Source organism: Serinus canaria, chromosome 3, assembly GCF_022539315.1.
Source record: "Serinus canaria isolate serCan28SL12 chromosome 3, serCan2020, whole genome shotgun sequence".
NCBI classification, from domain to species: domain Eukaryota; kingdom Metazoa; phylum Chordata; class Aves; order Passeriformes; family Fringillidae; genus Serinus; species Serinus canaria.
This window is the reverse complement of record NC_066316.1, coordinates 102,054,523-102,077,815: the sequence shown is the minus strand read 5'-3', so window position 1 is coordinate 102,077,815 and position 23,293 is coordinate 102,054,523. Positions and strand designations below refer to the sequence as shown.

General features: G+C 38.1%; 2 protein-coding genes across 7 annotated transcripts in view; one reads left to right on the top strand and one right to left on the bottom strand.

Moving 5' to 3' along the window:
* SMC6 (structural maintenance of chromosomes 6) overlaps window positions 1-10,771 on the top strand; it is a 38,873-nt gene extending 28,102 nt beyond the window's left edge. For 3 of the 4 annotated variants that reach the window (XM_009095450.4, XM_018921000.3, XM_018921013.3), the window contains 7 exons: window positions 1,826-1,963; window positions 2,697-2,842; window positions 3,498-3,623; window positions 4,297-4,402; window positions 6,232-6,384; window positions 8,104-8,201; window positions 9,454-9,897. In XM_009095450.4, coding sequence (XP_009093698.1) covers window positions 1,826-1,963; window positions 2,697-2,842; window positions 3,498-3,623; window positions 4,297-4,402; window positions 6,232-6,384; window positions 8,104-8,201; window positions 9,454-9,562 — 876 coding nt within the window. In that variant the 3' untranslated portion in view covers window positions 9,563-9,897. Of the gene's footprint in view, window positions 1-1,825; window positions 1,964-2,696; window positions 2,843-3,497; window positions 3,624-4,296; window positions 4,403-6,231; window positions 6,385-8,103; window positions 8,202-9,453; window positions 9,898-10,635 lie in introns of those variants that run through there. The other variant, XM_050972566.1, reaches the window with a different exon arrangement.
* A 4,749-nt stretch (window positions 10,772-15,520) lies between these two features.
* VSNL1 (visinin like 1) overlaps window positions 15,521-23,293 on the bottom strand; it is an 84,799-nt gene continuing 77,026 nt past the window's right edge. For all 3 annotated transcript variants that reach the window (XM_030235669.2, XM_050972578.1, XM_018920955.3), the window contains 2 exons: window positions 17,477-17,692; window positions 15,521-16,560 (listed from right to left, as the gene is read on the bottom strand). In XM_030235669.2, the coding sequence (XP_030091529.1) occupies window positions 16,363-16,560; window positions 17,477-17,692 (414 nt within the window). In that variant the 3' untranslated portion in view covers window positions 15,521-16,362. The remainder of the gene's footprint in view (window positions 16,561-17,476; window positions 17,693-23,293) is intronic.

The following is a 23,293-nucleotide window of genomic DNA, read 5'->3' as shown; positions in this document are numbered from 1 at the left end:
TTCGAAAAGAGTTCATTTCCAGGTATCTTTAGTCATGGAGTGAAAAGGCAGGAAAAACAGTTTCCTTGACCTTCCTTTCTCATGCATCATATTTTTTGTTTTGTTTCTAAGAAACCTTGGCTAAGAATGTTCATAACTATTAATTTCTCAGAATATAATTTGAAGTTCTATATGAATTGGTGGTTATTTTATGAAGTTATATAATCAGAGGAGGTACTAGTATGTAGTTTTAATTATTCAAGACTACAGAAGGCACCTGGAAATTGCAGAAAAATAGCAAGACTTAAGATTTGGCAAGTGGAAGGCAATCTCACTTTGGCAAGAAGAACTTATGGTTTGAAAATAGAAAACAGAAATAAGAGTTCAGGTTTATAGTACTGTAAACTTGTAGAAGGATGAAATGAAGAAAACTTAAAAGATGACTATGGCAATCTCTTATATGTTTCATTTAAACTGTAAATTGCTGTGTAGTCAGCCCAAATTAAAAGAGCAGACAAAAAGAGTAAGGAAACAGGGCAGCAAAGCAATGGATAAACGTGTTAGTTCTAATGTATCTAATATGAGAATTCTAGAGATATTACCTATTTTAAGAGAACCACTCTGTATGGAAAGAGAAGAGATTTATTCAGAATATGAAAACATTATTGCTTGTTATTTAGAGTACTGAATGCAATTGAGGGAAGCACTGAAATTCCTGAAGAGGTTTTAAATCAGATGTGTTGTTAGGTGTTCTACAGTTGTTTAATAAACTGTTGACACATAGCAAGTTGTGGTTTTAAGAAAGAATTGGAAAAAAGTAAGAGCATATGCTATTTTTGGTGATGGTTGGTTTTCTTGTTTGTTGCTCTTTGGAGTTTTTTTTTCTGTTTGGTTTGGTGTTTTTTATTTTTGTTAAGACAAGCCATCTAGTTGACAGGGATGAAGAAGAAAATATGTCCTAATTTATGTCATTCTTTATACCTCTTTGCTTCTCTGGAAAGATACATCACTTCAACAGTATCAGTACTTACACAGAATAGAGGTTGCTGGTGAAGGGTCTGGAGCATAGTTCCTGTGAGGAGCAGCTGAGGGTGCTGTGGCTGTTTAGCCTCGAGAAAAGGAGGCTCAAGGGGGACTTTACCAGCCTCTACAGCCTCCTAAAAGGAGTTTGTAGTGGGTTGGGGCTCAGTCTCTTCTGGGTAACAAGTGACAGAAGGAGAAGAAATGGCTTCAAATTGCACCAGGGGAGGTTTAATTTAGATATGAGGAGAAAAAATTTCATGGAAAGAGTTGTGTGACCCATTGGAACAAACTGCCCAGGCAAGTGGTGGAATCACTATCCCTGGAAGCCTATGGCTGTTGTACTGGAGGATGTGGTTTAGTGTATGGTGTGGTGGTTTTGGGTTGATGGGTTGTACTTAATGTTCTCAAAGGTTCCAACCTTAATCTATGCTATGATTCTATGATTTTATATTACAGGTGTAGCAGGATACTGAATTTCCACACAGAAATGCAGTTCTGGCTGATATGACACAGGCATCTGAAGTTCAGATAGAATGTAGTGTAAAAAATAAATGCACTTTTTTGAGCTTTAGGAGAAGGCATAGGGTTTTTAAAGACTAAAACATCACCTCAAGATATAATTCATAAAATCATTGCATGTATTTGTTCCTTGTCGGAATTGAGCATAGACTTTCTCATAAGCTGCTGTTAAAGCTCTCAGACTCTGGAAGTAGTGTTACTGAAAACAAAATAAGTTAGAACAACCTATGAGAAGTCAGTAAACACTAGAGAGATTCTCAGGAATCTACCCCAAACAGCTCACATCGTGATTTGTTCCAAACAGGCTGAATTAAACCAGGCTGAGTCAGAAGTGGAAAACAGTAAACGCCATTTGCAGCACTATGAAGACAAACAGAGAGAACACGAGGCTTGCATAAATAAGCACAAAGACTTACTAGTTTCCAAAACAAAGGAATTAGAGGTATGTGTGGTGGGGGGTTTTTTAGATTTTGAAGTCAGATGGTCATGATTCTTTTAATATTTAATAATAAATCATTCCACTTATATAACATACAGATCATATTAATATAGTCAGCTGCACTGAGTATTCTCTCAGCTATGTCCTACACTGACTATGTAAAGCTAGTTGAGTAATTTTGTGTAAGTGAATTGAGACCTCTTTTTTTCTGATAGGACACCAGTTCTCTCTTGACAGATAAATTAGGGTTCATCCATCTAGGAACATTTCTTCCACCTTTGCAATGAGAAGATTAAAATTACTTAAAATTTGCGGCTTAAGTTAAATTGAATAATATTGTTTTGGTTTCTTGGGTGGTAGGTTTTTCCTTGTACAGGCCCCATATCTGGTCTTTTGAAGACTTACCTGATCGAGCTTTATTAAATAACTCTGAAATCACATCCATAAAGACTTTTGGAAGACTGCCCTATTTTGGCGGCGATTTTGGTTCCTTATTTGTCTGCATTAGTTAAATAACTGTGATTGTATTAAAAATCTTGGATACAGTTCTTGGCACTGAAATAACTACTCATGTATAAATGTTGTCAATAAAATTGTTTACTGGGTTTGCTGTAATGAAAACAGAACACAAAAACATTGTTCTTGCTCAGAGTTTGTAGCATAAAATACTTGTTGTGAAGACTAAACAGATTTTTGAAAAACGTGACAATTATTTGAGTTTCAAACATTCCTTTAGGAAAAAATGGCAAAAGCAAGGCAAATCTTCTCAGAGCCCATTAAGGTCAGCAGAACTGTTAAAAGTCTTGATGCAGAAATGAATCGCTTGAGAGAGAAGATAAATTTAGAAAGCAGTCACCATGGAAACAGAGAAGAAATAATCCAGTAAGTCATCTTTACTGTCTAAAACAGTTCAGGTCTGATGGAAAAGAGAGGGGAAAGAAGAGTTTTCTTACTGACACACTATGTGTTAATGTGTGTTTTTACTACTTAAGCTTTCGACGAAGCTGTAGAAATGTTTTGTACTGATTCTCCCAGTACTGAACAAGCTTCAGAGTCCTGAAGCACCTTCCAGTGATTTTAAGCATTTGTGCTATATATATGATGTTACCAATAATCAGATACCCTCTTAGTGTTTTGAAGTATCCCAGTTACAACAACAGGGATTTAACCCACCATTGTTTCGTGATGCATTGAGGATTAAGCACAATTCTAGTTTTGAGTGGGAAGCTCCTTGAGTATATTTCAAGGAAGCAGTCCCCTCAGATATTCTTGAGCATGGAGAAACCAGTCATTTATTCTCTTTGTTGAAAGAATTTCTTTTCAAAAGAATTAAAAATAGAATTGAGATTTAATTTTTGTCCATATTTCATTGTGAACAGTGTCTTACTTATCAAATGCTTTTAGGTTTCACATAAATTCTCACAAGAAGGTTTTCATTTGAATATTTTGGTTATCAAAATGATTTTCAGTGTTTACAACAATTGCTCGGTTTTAACGTAATGCATATTGCTCCTAACCTCTCTGTTAATTAAAACAGGCAATTTCATTATGCAAAGGAAAGATACGAGGATGCAAGCAATAAAGTAAAGAACTTAAGGAGATTTATTGCAGTGCTGGATGAAGTGATGGCAGAGAGGCTCAAAGTGTATCGGCAATTCCTAAGGTGAGTTTGGGACAGTGTTCATAATAATCTTTTTAACCTAAGATTGCTCCCACTTTCAGTCTTATCATGCCTGAGAGTTTAGAGGCAGCCTGGACTGACAGCTGGAAAAGCAGTGAGATAGTGGAGCTTGTATTTTGCTTCATTCCAAAGACTCAACTGTGATGACTTCATCCAAGGCAGTTCTGTTTAAATGCTGGTTTTGGTCAGTAAAATGTGAGCCAACATACTAGGACTTGAAATAATCTGGGATGTCACTCATTTTTATTGATTATAATCAATGGTGCTGAGCTCCTGTAATTTCATTTTAGGCCAAACGATTCTCCTCTGCTCTCTGCTGAAAAATTTTGAAGATCTTGATTCAGATTCTGTAATTTAAAAGCTGCTTCTCCATTACTGTGCACACCTCTTCTTTCTTGCTTCAGTCCCTTAATATCTTACACCTATCCATGATGATTTGGTTGTTGCCTTTCTTCAAAAGGATTCTCTCCAGTATGTCTCATGTCACCCACTTGAGAGTGCAGTTGATTTTGGGAAAATACTGTTACTGGAGGAGGGCTTAATACTTAATGATGTGAAACTGTTGATGAAAATCTGTTGTCACTTGTACATGTCACTCATGTTGTCACATGTATTTAAAAACTTGCTCCCCTAATGTTTGTTTGTTTGATTTAAGGAGCCTTTCTATGCGATGCAAACTCCACTTTGAGCACTTATTACGTGTTCGAGGTTGCTCTGGACATATAATTTTTGATCACAAGAATGAGACACTTTCCATAACAGTAAGTTATTTTATAGTACTTCAGTTACTATAAAACATAATTAATTATTATCTGTTTTAGTCTCAGATACTAGAAATGCATTGCAAATGGTACCATAAATTGGTTTTCCCTTTGCAAAAGGTGGTACACTAAGTTGTAATGTTATGAAAATTCTGATCAAGTAATCAATTTAATCATATAAAAGAGTTAGTCATGATTACAAGTAGAAAAATGTGAAGTATAAGGTGTAGAAATGTTTGGAGTGTTGTGGTTGAAATACGCAGCCATAGGAACCTCAGCAAGAAATTGCTGGACTTCGGTGTTTTGATTGAGAAACTATGGAGACTGTCATGCATACCAGTTATGCTGCTTAGAAACCCCCTACCCTTCCCATCTTGGTTTGAATATCAATGATTCCAGTCAGTAGGCCTCAGTAGAGATGACCAATGATTGTTTTAGGATAAGAATGCTGATAACATTATGTAACTAACAAAACCAGTCATTGCAAAGGTTAAATTTAAGAGTGGGCATATTATGTATGCATAGTATGGTAAACAATTTATGTAACAATGATTCAGCAGAAAAAGTATTTAAAAATGGCTGGATTTTTTCTGTTGAGTGGGACACGTTGGAAGAGTTTCCAAAAGTCTCAGTGAAGAATTGTCTGCTTAATCACAACAAATAGGTGTTGGAAAAGTTTCTTTCGTCCCATTTGGTGACAGTAGGATGTTGTTGAAAACAAGCAAGGACAGAAAACATTGCCATTTTAAATGGTTGCTAGATTACAAGGAATAAATGTGGATTGGTCATCCAGTCTTTAAAAATAATTCATTCCTGGATCATTGGTAAGAAGTTCAACAGTATTTATGTGGTTCTGTAATGCCTCTAGTTGTTATTTAAACAACTTAATGCAGGTAAGCTTTGGTAGTTTTTTTTCTGTGTATTTTTTAACATACATCCCAAAAAGTTTTATCATGGATTTATTTACTTTTGTTTCTGTGACAGACTTCAGTTTAGGGATTAAAGGGAAAAATGTGCAGTGGCAACATAAATACATGTCACAGTCCTAATTAGACAGGTGAAGCACATGTATCCGAAGAACTAAACTCAGTCCATAAAATATGAAGTCATTACTTGGCTTTATCAGAATATATTTTTTTAATAGCTGATGTCTCACATATCTCACAAAAGAGATCTGTGTTTAGTCAAGGAATATAAGTTGCTAAAAGCAAACAATTCCCTGCAAAAAAAGATTCCACTTCAAAAGAATTTGAAGTGCTTAACTTGTTAAGCACTAACTATTTGCCTGCTTAACTTGTTAAAGGCAATGTAGTTAGCAGGACAAGAAAATGCCCAAGTTTCATCTTACAGAAGGAGCACCACAAGATGTCATCATAATCAATGTAACCAAATGGCTTTTCACAATGTTTCATGTATTCCATGTAAAGAATCCCTTCCTCATTTAAAATTCTTCTGCAAATCAATTACTTGCTTCTGTATTGTACCTGGTAACCCTGGGATTTTACTGTTGTGTAAACATTTATGTTGACATTCATTAAACACCATGTAACAGCTATTAGAAATAGAGATTTGAATAACAAAACTCTGGTAGAGTCGTTCAATCTGTTCAGTGTGTATGACTGTGATTGAAGAAATTGCAGTGATCCTAGAAATGTGTTACTAAATGGTTAGGGGCCATCCCATTCCAGAATGGCAGTTGCAGTGAAATGCAGAAAAGTGTTTTCAGGTGATCTCTGTTCATGTATAATGTGTTTGCTGTTGAAATTAATGATTCTGTTAGTGTGTCTTCATCTCAGATTTAAAAATTGCTCCAATATTTTCATTTCAAGGTTCAGCCTCGAGAGGAAGAAAATGCTGCCCCTAGTGATCTGAAATCCTTATCAGGAGGTGAACGGTCCTTCTCCACAGTTTGTTTCATTCTTTCTCTGTGGAACATTTCTGAGTCTCCTTTCAGATGCATGGATGAATTTGATGTCTACATGGTATAGTTTAAACTTAAACTATATCTTCCATTCTGATTTGTATAAATTAGTGAAATAGTTGGGTTGTTACTTGTATTTGATTAAATTTAAAACCACTATGGTTAACTGCAAATTATAAAAAGCCCCCAAACCAAAGTCAAAATCCCCCAAAACTAAATTTGTTGGTGATCTTGTTCACTTTGTTTGGTGAGTTTTGAAGCTTATTGTGTTTCTGAAGTTGGTATCCAGAAATATGAGCCTTTCTGTTAATTTACGTGCTCAAACCATTGTTCAGCACAAAAATAATAAATCACCTGGTACTGTGCTTGTTAGAGTTTGACTCTGCATATTGCTGGGACATTCTGGGCTTGACATGTGCTTTGACTTCTGCCAGTTTTGAGATCAGTGTGGGGTTTTTTTTCAGAGCAAATGTAGCAAATGTTGGGTTCACTGTTGGTACTCATTTTATAGAAACTCATACTTCTGCTAGGAGCATGTTTCCAAGATGTTGGAATGCAGAATAATGAACAATAAATACTAATGTTGGTAAAACAATAAATACTAATGTTGATAAATCATATTTTTGTGCACAGCTTCCCTGGACAGGCCACTAACTCATTTTGAAATTTATTTTCTTTTTTTTTTAAGATTTATTTCCTATTTATAAAATATGCAGGGTGGTATGAGTTTGAGAAATATTTACTTCTGTGAGACAAAGATTTGATACTGACTTATTTAATTTTGTCTCAGTGTCCCTCAGCAGTCATTTATTTATTAGGAATCACTTAGAGGGAACAAAGATAATACAATTTCTATTAAAGAATTTTAAAAAGGACATTATGCATCTAAAACAGTCATTTTTCAGACAGCTTTCAAATCTTAGATCTTTTAATTGGTAGTTGTGCAGAAGTTTGTCCATCTTTCCAGAAAAGGATGGACACTCAGAACTGTATCCCTTGCAAATAGCTTGCATGTAACTTATTCTGTAAATTATTACACACAATTTGTCTTTCCACCACAGTGCCAGTAATGCAGCCTTACTGGCCACTCGTTCTGTAGTCTTGGTGTAGTCACAGAGCCCCACCACATGGGGACTCCATGGTGTGTTTTTGTGGGAGATCTCTGCTTTCATTAGCAGCAGTGCACAGTAGAACTTTGTTGGTCCCACCTAGTAACAGGTTTCTATTGCACATCCTTTTCAGTAAACCTAATGCATAAAGTTCCATTCAAAATAGTAATAATGATAATAAAAATCCTAATAAAAAAAAAAGATCCATAATATCATAATATCATAGGTTTCATGGAGCCCTTAAATCCTTTCAGGTGATTTTTCAGGCAGGATTTTTGTTTTCCTGTTTACAGGAAACATTATTCTGCTGAAATACAGTTCATCTCAGCATACCAATAAAGTAAGAAGTACATCAAAGTATGTATGTACATCAAAGATGATAGAAAAACACTGTAATTAGATGAATGTGTGATTTTGCTGATAGAAGCTTTCCATTGCCCATGCGTGTTAAAAAGTACAGTCTAAGAATTTCCCAGGCTATAATTTGTAGCTTTTAGATTTTTACCCTAATGTTTCTCCAGGTTTTCTTAGTTTTTATTAGTCTTACTTAGATATTTTCTTTAGCCAGCCTTGACTGTACAGCAATTAATTCTGGTAGGTTTTCTAGAATCATGCTTTCTAATGTATTTATTATTGTCAGTACCATTACCTGACAAATCTTTTGTCTTTAGGATATGGTTAACAGAAGAATTGCCATCGACATGATTCTGGAGAGGGCTGATTTTCAGCAGTATCGACAGTTCATTTTGTTCACCCCCCTGAGCATGAGGTAATACTCCTATGGTTTATCTCAGGATACAAGAATTGCAAGGGAGTTCTCTTGCAAGGAGTGTAAGCTGAAAAAGTTGAATGTGAGGAGAAAGAAATTCTGCTGTTTGTCGCAGTAGAACATAAGAAATGAAGCAATTCTGTGAATTTAAAGGGTTTTTTTAACATAATGGTAATTCAGTGGGACTTGAATCAGTTTATCTGAAATAACAACTTTTAGAAATGTTTTGTGTTGTCAAACAGGCTCTTCTTAGCTTAGCTTTGTATGTCCCTCTCCTCTACCAAAAATAATGAAAGAAGGGATTTTTCTGTTAATGCTAAATGTCATTTCAGTTGATTTCATTTTTCGGGTTTCAGTGTTGCTGATCAGATAGTCATAGCTTACATCATGTTTGAAATTTGTCATCTAGTGGTTCAAAATTCTTTCAAAACCTCTAGATAAAATCCTGGTAGAGCCATTCCTAGTTTAAGGGGACAGTCCTATCTCTAACCTTGTGCAGCTAGCTCCTCTCTATTAACCCAGTGTAACTAGTGAAGCCTGAGAGGGTAATTAAAGCAGTCTTCAAAAAGAAGTTGATTTATTCCTAATTGTCTTTCCTCACTAAAGAATATAAAAAGTAGAGTAGTTGTATCTGTTGTTGTTTCAGTGGAAATGCTTTGTGGAGATTTTCTGAAACTAGTAAACACACAGGATTTTTTTGTATGGTTACTGTTGAAAAAATTAGAAATTCAAGTTCAGTTTGAATTTGTTACATTGTTCCATGTTTCATGTTCAACAAACATTAAGAAAAATATGGGGGCATCTTCAGGAAAAATCCATTTAGGATAATCAGTGGTGAAGCCTGTGTGAATTTATGTTTAGTAAATTAGCTCATTCTTAATATGTTGGGATTGATTACATGTGTGTATAGCGTATGCTACTTCAGTATCTGTAAGGCAAATCCTTACTTGGATTCCATCATTTGTTCATTTCGAGGTTTTGGTAAAAGTACCTTTTCTCTAGTTAAGTCAGTCTAATTGTTAGGAATCGTGATTGAAATGAATGCTTGTCTTTACCTCAAGATTTTCCTCAACTCGGGCCCAGGATCAGTTCAGTGAAGCCCAAACTTCACCTCATGTTACTGTTTTTTAAAACTTTGAAAGAAAAAAGGTGGAGTTATTTAAAGGAAAATATGTAATGTAAAGAATCAAATGGAAGTACTAAAATTCTTGGAGAAGAAACACTGTTTAAATGATGCATCCTTTATTTTTAGTTCTCTGCCTACGAGTCCCCATATTCGAATCCTCCGCATGCCAGACCCTCCAAGAGACCAAAGAACTCTGAATTTCCAAAATAGGAACGATGGAGATGAAGATCAATAAGTATCTCTGTATGAATATGACATTATATTGAGGACAAATGTGTAATAATATATGTAAAATTGTTGCTTCCTGATATTGAAAAAGATGATAAATTGTTAGATACTCTCAGGAAGAAATTTCTGTATTGTTAATAATTATTTTTTAAAGGATTACTGTGTGTGCATAGAAGAAGAATAAGCACAGTTTGGATGAGGAGAAAATTTTGAATGTTCTGTTGATATTTTTAGCTACCAACTGTAGAATTTTTTTATCTGTTGTTCTGATTTTTCTTCTGAAAATTTTGAAATATATTTTGTATAACTATAAATAATATTTTAATAAACTGTTTGAACTGATACTTGTGGTAATGTTTTAGTGTCTCTACACACTTAAAATTAGCATTAAGTCACAAATACTGTTTTCTTCCTAGCTATGCTTTATTTCTTAAATGTGTGGTAATACATGCAGTAAAACATGTTTCATTTTTTTTCCCGTGAAACCACAGTAGCTGAATATGAGCAACTATTAGAACTTATACTTTCATAAATAGAAAAGGAAAAATTTTATATGTAGTATATTATCTTGGTGGGAAAATAGTTCTTTCATTTCTTTCTTAACGAGTTTGAGTGTCTTTGGACATGAGCTTACAAAACCTAGCAAGCTGTGTCTTTATAAATCTAGATTCTTAATTCCAGTGAACTGGTTCTTACACACTCTTGAGTTTCCAGGTACAGAATAAATCTCTAAATATTAATTTTATTATAATAAACTAAAGAATAAGTCTCTAAACAATAATTTTATTATAGTAAACTAAAGAGACACGAGCCTTTCCAATATATAGGAATGAAGTAGAATAAGAATTTTGGGAAATAATACATTAACTTTTTTACAGCACTGTAGAGCTGTGTTTCGTTGGGTCTGCCTGCCCTTTCTCCCCTTCCGCATTTCCCTGGGACCAGAGTACTTAAACTTGATTTGTTTAGATATTGCAAGCATTTATTGGGGATAAGAGGGAGAAAGAAGAACCAGATTTTTCAAAATCAAACTCATTCAAATTAACCTTTTTTTCTTCTCCTGTTCTTTTTTTTCTCCAGGAACTTGAAATTTTTGGCAACTCTCCAAAAAAACCCCACTTTTTAGAGTTCAGCTGCATTTCTTTTTTATTGTTGTTTGGGGGGATTTTTTGTTGTTTGATGTTACGTGGCTACAAGAGCCTTTGAGACTACTCAGAGAACGACAGTCAGCATTTTCTGCACTTTTTTACTGAATAGCAGTTCCTCAATAAAATCTTATTACAGTGTAAGTTTTAACTTGACTTTGTTAGCATAACTTGTTTTCAAGAATAACTTGTTTTCAGTCACAGTACAGTATTAAAATTGTAGGTTTCTTTAAAATATGGAAGCTAGGTAGGAAATATACCTTACCTGCATGGATCCATAAAAATTGCTGAGTTGTAAGGGGCCCATCAGCTGTGTTGTGTTCCCAGCTGACTTCTGGCAAGTTGAAGTCCTGCATAAGGGGAATGGCAGTTGAGCTGGAAGTGTCCCTTAGTTCCTCAGAGCCTATTCCTCAGTGTCATCATCCTGGCCAGGAGGTCTGTAGGAGACTCCCAAGATGACATTGCATTATTTGTATATCCCTTGACTCTTAGAGGCTTGCAGCTGTGCCACTTCCAACTGCGGGCTCCATACATTACATCCCTGCCATGACTTACAATGCCACCCCAGCCACTGCTGCCCTGCCCATCCCTCCTGAAGAGCTTGTAACCATCCAGCAGGGCACTCCAATCACAGGACTAAGCCCACAGGTTCACTTATGCCAGTGATACCAAATCTCTGGGATTGGGCCAAAGGTTTGAGATGGTCTTGTTCCTCATGCTGTGTACATTAGTTTAGAAACATTTCCGCTGTGGTGCTTTGCAGCCAACAAACCTGAAGGAGATGGAGGGATCCCATTAGATTTCTCAAGTTCTTGCCCACCGTGCCATTGCAGCCCACTGGCAAGCCTGGTTTTGTCTCTCCTCCTTCCAAGCTGGTTTAAATTTCTGTCAATGAGTCCTGCTGTCAGTGGTTCTGTCAATGGTTCCTGTGCTAGAGCTCTTTTCCCCCTCTATCAAGTGTCAGTAGAGCAGGTGCTCAGTAGATAATCCCATGGTAAAAAACTGAATTTGTTTTGCTTACACCAGCCTTGGAGCCATGTGTTGATCTGGCTGGCTCTGCCTATTCCTGTCAATATTATTCCTTGTTACCAAAAGGATTATGGAAATTGCTACGTGTGCTTCTGATCCTTCAGCCTTCAACCTGAAGTCTCTTTTGATTGTCCTAGGAATTCCCTTTGATTTTTCATCACTGCTGGCTTGAACAACCATTAGTGGATACTAATCAGAGGGCATTACAAAGCCAGAGAGGTTTCCAGTAATTTCTCTTATCCATGCCCCTGGGAGCCAGCAGAATTCCCCATGAGTTGGGTCTGATCTGCATGTCAGGCCCTCCTTCCCCTTAGAGGAGGGAGGGCCTATACTGCTACTCTTCTTTGCCTGTTATCAGAGGAGGTCTTGATGCAGGGTACAGGAGGTGTTGCTTTAGGAGGCCCCTCTGTCCCAGTAGAACCTTTGCCCACCTCATTGTCTGGCCTTGTTCCAAAGCCTCTGGAATACCTACTGTAGAAGGTTCCAGTCCTCCTTGTTTTCAGGAGGGGGAGGAACCTCCTTCCAGTATGTGGAATGACCTGTGTCCAGCCTTCATCTTGAGCAGACCCTTGACTAAAACACCCTTGACTAATTACCCTACAGGGTTCTGAGTCCACCTGCCTTCCACTACAGTGGAGGTTTGAGACACCTGGGAGCCTTGCTACTGTGGCATCTCTGTAAATAACCTGTCTGGTGCTTGTTCACTCAAATACCACATAGTCTGTTCACTTCCTCCTGAAGCCCCTCCACCTGACAACAGCTTTTTTCAGCCCCAGCCTCTTAGAAAGCCATCAGGCACTTCTGTGACCTGCACAGCCACCTCTGCCCTCACCATGCCCTGCTGTCCAGAGGCCTCTGACACAGCTGCTTCAGTGATCCAGCAGCTGCAGGGGAGTGAGCTCTACACCAAGTCATCCATAACTGGGGAAGCTTCCACTGCTACACAGATACAGCTGGGGCTGAAGGGATCTTTTTGTGCTCTTCACCAGGTACTGAGGCTGTTTGCCTCTCCTGGCAGACCTCAGACAGCCCAAGGGTAATGGGCAGACTCCTGGCAGCTGTGAGGAGGTCAGTGACAAAGAGGACCAGGCTTTTTGTTAATGTGCATGCTGCAAGAGACAGCAGTCATGGATTGAAGTGGGGAGGTTCTGGCTGAGCAAACCAGGAGGGATTGTTTATGATGAAGGGAAGAGATATTTGAGGTATGACACAAGCAGGCTGTAAAATCTCTGTCATTGTAAGTTTTTGGAGTCTATTGAATAGATTCCTGTGTCTCCTTCAAGCAGGGAGCTGGGAAAGAGATCTGTGAAGGTCCTTGCCCATCTGAACAATTCTAGAATTCCATGATTCAAGGTACTTACACCTTTAGGATTATGTGAAGATACTGGGGGGTACCTTACATAGTACATGCTTGGCAAAACTTGTCTGGAATCAGGAGGTTGAGGGAGGTGATTCTACTGCTCTACTCTGCTGTTGTGACATCCTGCCTGGAGTACTGCCCCCAGGTTGGGGGTCCTCAGCATTGGGAGCATGGACCTGTTGGAGCAGGATCAGAGGAGGCCACAAAGATGCTCAGAGGGCTGGAGAACCTCTGCTACGGAGACAAACTGAGATTTTCATCTGTTGAGTCCAGAGAAGGCTCCAGAAAGACATAATGGCACCTTCCAGTACTTTAAAGGGGCTACCAGAGAACTGGAGAAGGACTTTTTACAAGGGCATGCAGTGACAGGACAAGAGAGAGGGGCTTTAAGCGACAGATGGTAGATTTAGACTAGATATTAGGAATAAATTCTTTATTGTGAGGGTGATAAGGCAATGGAATAGGTTGTCCAAAGAAGTTATGGACACCCCATCTCTGGAAGTGCTCAAGATCAGGCTGGGTGGGGCCCTGGGCAACCTGTTTTAATGACTGCAGGGGGTTGGAACTGAATCATCTTTAAGGTCCCTTTCAACCCAAACAATTCTTTGATTCTAGGACATGGTCATGAGCCACATGTGGAGCTTGACTCAATTTTATGATTAAATTGGGGTAGGTTTTAGACCTTTTTACAGTATGGGATAAAATGGCATTGCATTATTTCCTCCTGATCCTCTTCAGTATTCAGAAAAAAATAAAAGGCAAAAGTGCAGAGGCAGGAAAGAGTAAAGCATTTATCTTCATTAGTCTTCTATAATGAGTTGTGTGGAGAAAAGAGATTAAGGAAAATGAATGCATTCCTATAGAGCTAACACTTCAGCTTTCTCCCAAGCTTTTATAGACTCAAAATATTGGAGGAGGTGGAAACAATTCTGGTCTTTTATTCAAATCAGTACTTTGTATTTATTTTAATCTACCCCTGTACCTGATGAAGATGTGTTCTTGACTGTATAATTATTAGAAGCATATTTTTATTCAGAATTAATTCTGAATAAACAATTACTGAAGCCCTTGCATAGATGCACTAATTTTTGCAGAGATCCTATAAGGTCTCTAAACTATCATATTCTTGGTTCTTTAAATACAGATTTTACTGTAGTGGCTACCTAGAGAGAAGATTGCAGTGCTGATGTTACATTTTTGAGTTTGACTGTGTTTTTGAGTTGTTGGCCATTTTGGATGGCAGTGCACAGCTTAATGCTGCACTAAAGTAAATGGAGCCTGTCTAGCTACATAAATTCAATGTGCAGGGAAACATAGAATGAGAAATTGCTTCTCATGTATGTAAACCAGAGGCATAAAATCTGAGAAGTATTTAATTTGGGGATACCATTCTCAGAAGTATGTAATTTCTGGAATGTGTATTTTAAGTTACAGCCAAATGCATGAAGTATACTTCTCCCTAATTTGCTAATTAATTCCCTATTATATATGTAGTCTAAGTAAAATTCTAGTGTAGAAGTTGTAGTTGACATTTCTGCTTTTGCTGTTTGGAATGCAAAGCAACCCAAAAATGAGAGTATGGCTGTGGTTGTGGCGGCCATCGATTCTGTGATCCCCCCCACAACAACTCTTAGCAAGCTGTGTAACACTGCTTTTTGTTGCTTGTTTTCTTTTCCCTTTAATTTTAAGATGAGTTTGCTTTTTTAATTTGAAAATACAGAGAATTATTTGTTTTGTGTCATGTTTTATTGTTTGATTTTTAGCTATTAAAAGTACGGTCTTGTTTCTTCATAAGGTAAGGAAGAAATATCAAACATGCAATTGTAAGGTGTTCCGATTGCTTTTTGTTTTCTTTTAATCCAGCAAGCAACCAACTGTTTAAAGCATCAGGGAAACAGGGCATAGGGAGTTTCTTCATCTGCAGTTTCTGCAGTCTGATAGTTCTTCATTCTTTCCCAAGGCTGTGCAGAATTTGTCACAGGATAGAGAGAAATTGATTTGTGTACATAGAATTGAATTGAAGAGGAAGTTGGTTCTCCTCACTATCCCTCCTTTATCATCATACTTCATGGTTAATTTATCAGTAGTGATTTTTAACATCATGTTTGTTTCTATTAAACACAAAGTAATTTAGTGTCAGACGGTAAGAGGGAAGTCTCTTACTTCAGGAGGGAAAAAACATTAAAATCCAGATTTAGGCCAAGCAAATAAACTGTATTTCACTTACACAGCTTAAAAATCAGCTCAGGTTTAGTAGCTGTGCTGGTAAATCTTAGAGCATCAACAGCTGCTCCAGCCTTAAATACAAGAACTACAACTTTTGGTTTTGTATAATATGACTCTTCTAGTGAGTGAGTGTAAAGTAGTTTTCTTCATGCTTCAAAAATGAAATACATATTTCCCAGTGTGCAGTGACAGATAATTAAAGAGATTGAACTTTTTCTTTTTTTATTACCATGCTGAAGACATGAAATAAGAATTAGGGGAAAAGGTCAAATGTTATAAATTTATTTTGGGACATATATATTGCAACCTCTGTGGAAGCTTTTGAAAATTCTGGCAAAGATCAATACACTTCCAATAAAACCTTTAAACTTGCAATAAAACAATATTTTAAACATTATATATATATATATTTATATATATTCTTAATTAAAGGGTTGATTTTAGCAGGATTTTCTTTTTTTTTTTAATATACTGCATTCCTCTGACATAGCTCTTTCCATATTGAAGGGATGCAAATGAGGTAAGAATTAAGGCAAACCTAAAAGGCATGCAAATGAAGTACATTTATATCCACTGACAATACAAGCACGTGTGGATCAGACCTGGGAGCCGAGAAGCTCTTCCCTTCTGTCTGTCCAGTACTACTTTACAGCAGAATGGTGACATGATTTATAATAAACAGTTAACATTACCATGGGAATTCAGTGTCACTAACATTACTCAGTCTAGGAGACACAGAGCTAGCATCAGTAAAACATGAACAATAAATAATATAATTCACTGCAGCACAGGCCTGCTGCACAGGATTCAGAGGAAGAGGGTTGTTATGAAATGACATTGCACACATCACGTTGTGGCAGTTTATTTTTATAATATATACTTTTAAAATTCTTTAGCAAATGACATTCTCATGCACACAAGTGTTTCAAACACAAGAAGCAAGTCCATTTATAGGTAGTCCAAGCAAATTTTTGTGTGTGTGGAAATAGCTGCAAACTGAATGGAACATTAAACTTCTGTGCAGTCTATGACGCGTCGTACACAAGCTCATTTTTGAATGTCACACTGCAGGAGTAATACAATGGACGGATCACTCTTTGCAGCTTCTTTGAACTCATCCAGTGTGATCTGATCGTCTTTGTTCTTATCCATCTTACTGAAGATCTTGTCTACCCGTTGCTCAGGCGTCAGGCCATCCTCATTCATTTTCATCATTATCACAGTGCCCACCATTTTGTAGATGGCCTTTGGGAAAAAACCAAATGGAAAATTCAACATGAAATTCAACCTAATTTTTTGATGTGATCAAATTCTGGAAATATGTTCTAACAATAAAATGATTGCAAGTTTCTCTAAAGATTGGTTTGGGTTTTTTTTTTACTTTTCTTCCTTAGGATCCAAAATCTAGATACTTAAAACAAGGAAGAATATATTTTACTTTCTTTAGACGTAGGTTTATTTTGATGGTTACATTTTGCATCCCAGAATGAATTTCTTTGGCTTCCTATTTCACAATGTAAAATTCTTGTAACTAACTCTCTGTATCTCTGTATTGTTTAGTTGAAATATTTCACATAAATTCTGAATAACTGGTTTCAGAAGTCACCACCCTTAAATAGGTTTCTGTGGTACATGTGGGTACAATCTGGTATTAACTACTGTGGCAGATGACGAAGGTGGTAAACTTTATCCTTCCTCTTACAAGTTGTGGTCATCTTAAAGCCCATCTGTGAGAGCTCACTTAAAATAGCGTGTTGTTATCCCTGTAAATTTCTGTAATCATGTGAAGTTAATCTCCAGTAAGGCTTCAGCTACTTGAGCTACAGTTCAATAATTTCATGGGTGTCAAGTGACTGAGATGGGCTTTGTAAATCCTGTGCTGTTCTTGTGATTAATCTATTCATCAGGGGAAAAACATCTCAGGATATTTAAAAGCTTATATGCACATATGTACTCTCTGCAATTCTCCAAGATTACATCTATTAACAAACTTGTGAGTGTGCTTGTACCACTTGGGCACCAGTCAGTGCAGGATTAATGTGTGTAATGTGCATTTAATGTACCCTACAGCCTCTGGTGAGCCTAAAATCTAAAGTCTGTGCGAACAAAGAATCAAATTCTATTAATGTTGTGACATTTTTGAGTGTCGTATTGATCTCACCTCTATAATTTCCAGCATTTCCACTCTTGTAATTTTACCATCACCATCCAAGTCATACATGTTGAAGGCCCAGTTCAGCTTTTGCTCAAAACTGCCTCGTGAGGTGATGGACAGGGCACAAATGAACTCTCTGAAGTCGATGGTCCCATCTCCGTTTTTATCAAAGGTTCGGAAGGCGTGCTGGGCAAACTTAGAAGCATCTCCATATGGAAAGAACTGCAAGATAAAATAATACATAGAACTGTGTTAATGCAAAGGAGAGAGCTCTCTACATGACTGCAAAACACCAAAGTGAGGCATTTATGAAGAGTGGCTGGTGAGCTTTGTGGGAAACTGAGGATCTGCAATGTAAGGTTCCCTAACAAGTACACTGGAATGATTATTAAAAAATTATTTCTACAAAAATTGCTCTGTTCCACAAGCTAAAATACAAATATATATAATGCTACTTTAAAGCTAAATTAACTAGATTAATCTTAAAATGAAGTTGAGTGTAAATGGTAGATTGTGTGTAATATTCTCTGACTATGAAATAAAGAAGCTTGGATGCATTCTAAGAGAATTTTAACCAGCCCTTGAAATGTCGCAACCAAGTATATGTGTGGGATTGTCGTTATATAACTTTATTTATTTAAAAAAAAATAATCCACATGTAGCATAAAAAACCCACATGAGCATATGTTCCGTTCTGCAAACCAGTGTTCAAGTACACAAGATGAAAACACAGATTCAGTTAAACAATACAGTGCAATGCTTTTGATGATTAATATCCTAATATCCTTCAGTGAACACTGCAATTGACTGTAGCTTAACAAAGTAGTTTAAATGACTATAACATGTAGGTTTTCAGCTGATATATTTTCCCCTTGGGAAATGTATGGCTTAAGACATTTGGGCAGGTAGTTGCTATTTCTGTGGGCCAGACTCAGAAAACACACCCCTAAAGAAAGGGAGTTTTAAAGTGCTGAAGTATTATTGCAGTGCAGAGACCATACACAAAGAGTGTTTATATATTCCGAGAGTGTTATTATATTCCCAGCAATTTCATGGAGGTTTTCCTGCTCCCAAAATATAAACGTGCATTACTCCCCGTATGAGAGCCATCTTATTTTGTTCTTTTTAAAATTCCAATTCTTATTAAATACTGCATTTATAAAGTAAGCTTAAAGGAAAGACTTCAGCGACAGCTGAAGTGGAACTGCATTTTACAATTTTCCATTTCCCCATCCAGATTTGTGTCTTGCCTTAAAAATGCAAACCTTAGAGCTCAGCCAGCTGCTTGCACCATGTGGCCATGTGGATCATGTCAGGAGCCACTGCTGTGTTGCCACAGGGGTCTCAACCTGAAAGTTTCCTTTCAACTTTCTGTTTTCTTTGAAAGAAAAGAAAACAGAAAGTTGGTATTGTCTCCTCCTGAAAATGTAACTTCTGTGCCTGTACTCAACTCAAGCCCTATTTCTGTTTTGATAATCATAACTGATGGAGAGGTTGAGGTGCTGCTGCAGATCCTTCTGTACTTTCTGCTTTCTGGCCATTAAAAATGATCATGATTGTGCTCATCAACAGACACAAAGATATTTTGGTTCTCTGATATAACTTAGGATTTCAGTGGGTGCAGTTACCAGACCTTGCTCAATTGTTCTTCTACTGACAACCTCAACCTTTTGTCAAAGCAAGGAGAGCTCCGTCCATGAGAAGGCTCCTTGGGCTCACAGCCTGGCATTCAGGGTCAGAACTAAGTTTGCAAATGTTATCCAAAACCTGGATGTTATTTTCAGGTTCCTCATTACTTCCTCTTGTCCATGGCCCAGCTCACCTCCAATTCCTGTTCCAGCTCCAAATGTTAACACAGGTGATATTTAATTTTATGTGTATGTGTAGAATGTGCCCTTCTCCAGTCCCCTGCTGAGAGGTTAAGAAATGGCTCTCATGGCCTGTATTCCACCAGGAATTCCATGTCCCCCATCTTTTTTTCTTGAGAGTCTGCTGGCTGTTCAAAGCTGAAAGGACATATCTTTTGCTTTTAAAATCTTTGCTGATGACACTATCCTGTGACACATGTGTAACAGAACAAAACACTTCAAAATTTCAGTCTTTCCAAGTATTTTTGCTCAGAGCTGACTGCTGCTGAGGATGCTGCCTGATCTCTGTTCCTGTGACTGTCACTCTACAGTCTCTAGAAAAGAAAGGTAAATACCTGGAGGGAACTGAGACTGTTCTTTTCACTGCCCAGAAAACCAAAATACAGAAATGGTGCAAAAATACTGGTGGCACCAAAGAAGGAAAGTACAATGGAGAAGCACACCTACACGAAAGGTGAAGAAGTGTCAGACACCCAAAAACATGTAAGAGTCCAAGAACAAAGTGTGGGATTAGGTTGGGTCAGTGGCTGGAGATCCTGAAAACCATTTTTAAGTTGTTCTGGAACATATTTCTCAGTCTCCCACTGGAGCAGCATCAGCAAGCTGTGCCTACCTCTTTGCTGGTCAAACCATTAGCCTCATGTAGAAGTTAGGAAAACATCCTTCTAATTTTTTATCACAGACAAGACCATGCTTTTTTTTCAGGTGAAGAAGACAGTGGCACTGCTCAGCTAAGTCTTGGCCTTTACAGCATCATATGGAACTGTAACCTGTTTTTAATTTTTTTTCCTATTTGTCTTCCTGTAGGGAGTAAATGCAGTAAAATGTCCTTTAGGGACTGAAGGCACTGTTCTCCAGTCTGTACCTGCTGATTTGTATTATTTTTAGCTCAGAACAACCCAAAAACATTGTCAAAACTTGTTTGAAAACCTACTTGAAGATTTCCATTGGCCTGTTTTGAAACTATTCATAAATAAGTCATGAAGTAAAGAAAACTAAAACAATTACAGAGCAAAAGATGCCAGCTCTGGTAAAACATTTTTTGACTATTAAAACACAGTGAGGCCTTAGCAAAGTATAAAGGCACAGGCTTTAACTACTTTCAGAGCAGCCTAAACCAGGTGACAAAGGGAGACAGGGATCCCTGAAAGACAAACACCAAGTTTTTGTCAGAGGGAATATGAGGAGGATGGTTTAGTTTGCCTCTTGCATGAGCTCAGTGAATACTTCAGAAAAAAAGTAAAGAAACACAACTGGGATTTTCAGATACAGCTTCAGCTTTCAGTGTTCCCTGCAAAGCCTTCACCAGGTGATCAATCTACACTTGAAAGCAAAATCTAGACAAACTATACCAGCCACTCCCATGGGTGACCCAACACTGTTCATTCCTTTGTTTCTGCTTCTCTAGCCTCATCCAGTGAAAGGCCTCCCTGGTCTAGAGAAATGTGTCCCTGCCCAAGCCAGGAGGTTGGAACTAGATGATCTATAAGGCCCCTTTCAACCCAAACCATTTTAGGATTCCTCTCTTGCTTGGCCTCTGTATTTTCTGACCAGTTAGATCAACATGCTGGGGTGTGAACAGTGTTATCTCTACAGTCAACTGCCAATTAAGAAAAGGAAGATCAAAAAAAAAATCCCTTATCTGCTTCTAAATTTTGTATGAGGATTGTCTTGCAGATTCTTAGCTCCCACTGTGTTTCTGGACTCTTGTCTGGTGTTTGGGGGCCATTCAATCAGTCCTGGAACCAGAATAGCTACTGAATATATTGTACACCTACAAAATTTTACATGACTCTTGGGGAAACTGATCAAATACCTGGAAATATTTATCTGCTTGGCTGCAGCTGCTTTAGCCTCTTTGAAGTGATGCTGTTCACAGGCAACCCAGTGATCAATTCATTCAGATCATCTTTGGGAGGGAATTATTGCAAAAGCAGGAAGCATATGCTAAAGCATATGGCTAAAATTTTAGCATGTGTCTAAAACAAAATTTTAGCATGTCTAAAGAAAAAAAAAAACCTCAAAATCAACTTCCCCAAATTCCCCAGTGATATGGAGGGGTTAGGAAAGAAAAGGTCTCTCCATCCTATAGTGAATCTATAGACTGGCCTGAGTAGTGCTTTGTTTTCCACATGATATTTTATCACAGGATATTGGGATCCATTTCTATTAAAAGAGAAATTCAGCTATAAAATAGAGAAAACTGGAATTTCACTAGTGGACAAAAAGCAGGGCATGCTGCCTGCACATGCCCAGGTCACTGATGTAAGGTCACAGCTTCCAGAGCTGGTGGGGGAGCTGGAGCACAGAGCAGGAGCTGGGAAAGCAGGAGATGGCACAGGGCTTTGTACCCCAGGCTTGGAGGGGATGGAAGAAGCAGCTGCTGATTCCCCTGTCAGAGCCCCATCTGGGGCTCAGCACCACCAGCTCTGCTGGGAGCTGAAGCAGACAAGGGGAATGAGGGGGCACAGCCAGTACAAGGAGCAGAACAGCCATTGTCAAGGGCCAGCACATAGAAACAAGCCAAGCAGTTGGCTCTCATGGGAGAAACCTCAAACATTTATTGCTGTTATGCTTTAGGAAGGAGTTACCTACTCTTCTTATCTACTTTATCAGTGTTTTATTTTGTAAGTCTGCTAGGCATCCACGCTAACTTTGTCAGTGAAGAACAGGAGCACTCTGAGAATCAGAAAGTTTGGCTGCCTTTGGAAGCTCAGACAGGTATTTTTAACAGCAAACCTCTTAAATTTGAACCCAGCTGCAGATGGCTGTTGGTCTAGCCTGGTCTTACAGCTCCTCAGAACTGAGCTCACTGAGGACAATGCCTGTGATGATGGGGAGAGCCTTTCCCCTCGCTAATTTTCCAAGAAGATGAAGTTCTGGATTCCTGCTAGCAGGACAGCACAGGAATTGAGGAGATAGGGAAAAGATTACTCTTTAGCTGTCTCCTTTAGAAAAAAATAATTTGAATTTTACTACAAATGCACTGTACTCTTGCACTTCTGTTAAGACACCAGAAGGGGAAGAGGAATCCAGGCTGTGACTGCCAGGACTTGGTGGGAAGGCTGTGCCACTCGGGTACCAGGGTGACCTGCAGGGCTGCAGCCTGTCCCTGCCATCACCTCTTTGTGAAAATGAAAACTGATGTCACAAGGGCAGAATTAGGCCAGCACAAAAAGACACAGCCACACATCTGTCCTTGTTCTGAAAGAGATCTGACTGCTGCACTCTCCAGCACATCTGCAGTGTGAGGTAGAAATATCCCACCTAAGGCAGAAATATCCCAGATACCTGGCTTCAATCTGCCAGAGGGTTCCAAGGAGAAGGGACCATCCACGGCTGTGGGTCTGTAGTTCTAGCAGCAGCAAAACCACAGGGCTGAGTCTCTGGAGAAGATAATCTTGTGGACAACCAAAGAATCTAAATCTAAATCTAAATCTAAATCTAAATCTAAATCTAAATCTAAATCTAAATCTAAATCCAAATCTAAATCTAAATGTCTGTTTAGATCCAGGGCTCAGTTCTCCATGTGTAAATCTGTGAGCTGTCCCCACCTCAGAGGTGCACTGGGAGGATAAATACAAAAAAAGATTTGTGATGGTTTCAGATGCTGCAGCAGTGGAAGTCACAGAGCTGGCAGGAACAGGAGCTGCCAAACCTCAGGGGGGTTTGCTCCTGTCTCTGCTCAGCAGCTTTAGTGCTGTGAACACGTGTGCATGCAGAGACACATCAGGAAATTTATAAACAGCTGTTAGTGCTTTTCATAAAGAAGAAGTATTTAGATGAACAAAGAAGTGTAACTTCTTCTGTTGGTTCACCTGGAAAACTCCCAACTTGTACAAGCTGAAGTGGGATCAGCTAAGAGTTCGTGTCTCACCTAGACCTCAAAGACTGAGCCTGGCCCTTACATTATGGTTAAGGACTAAGCTGCTCTGTCTTGCAGGTCTTTTAACCA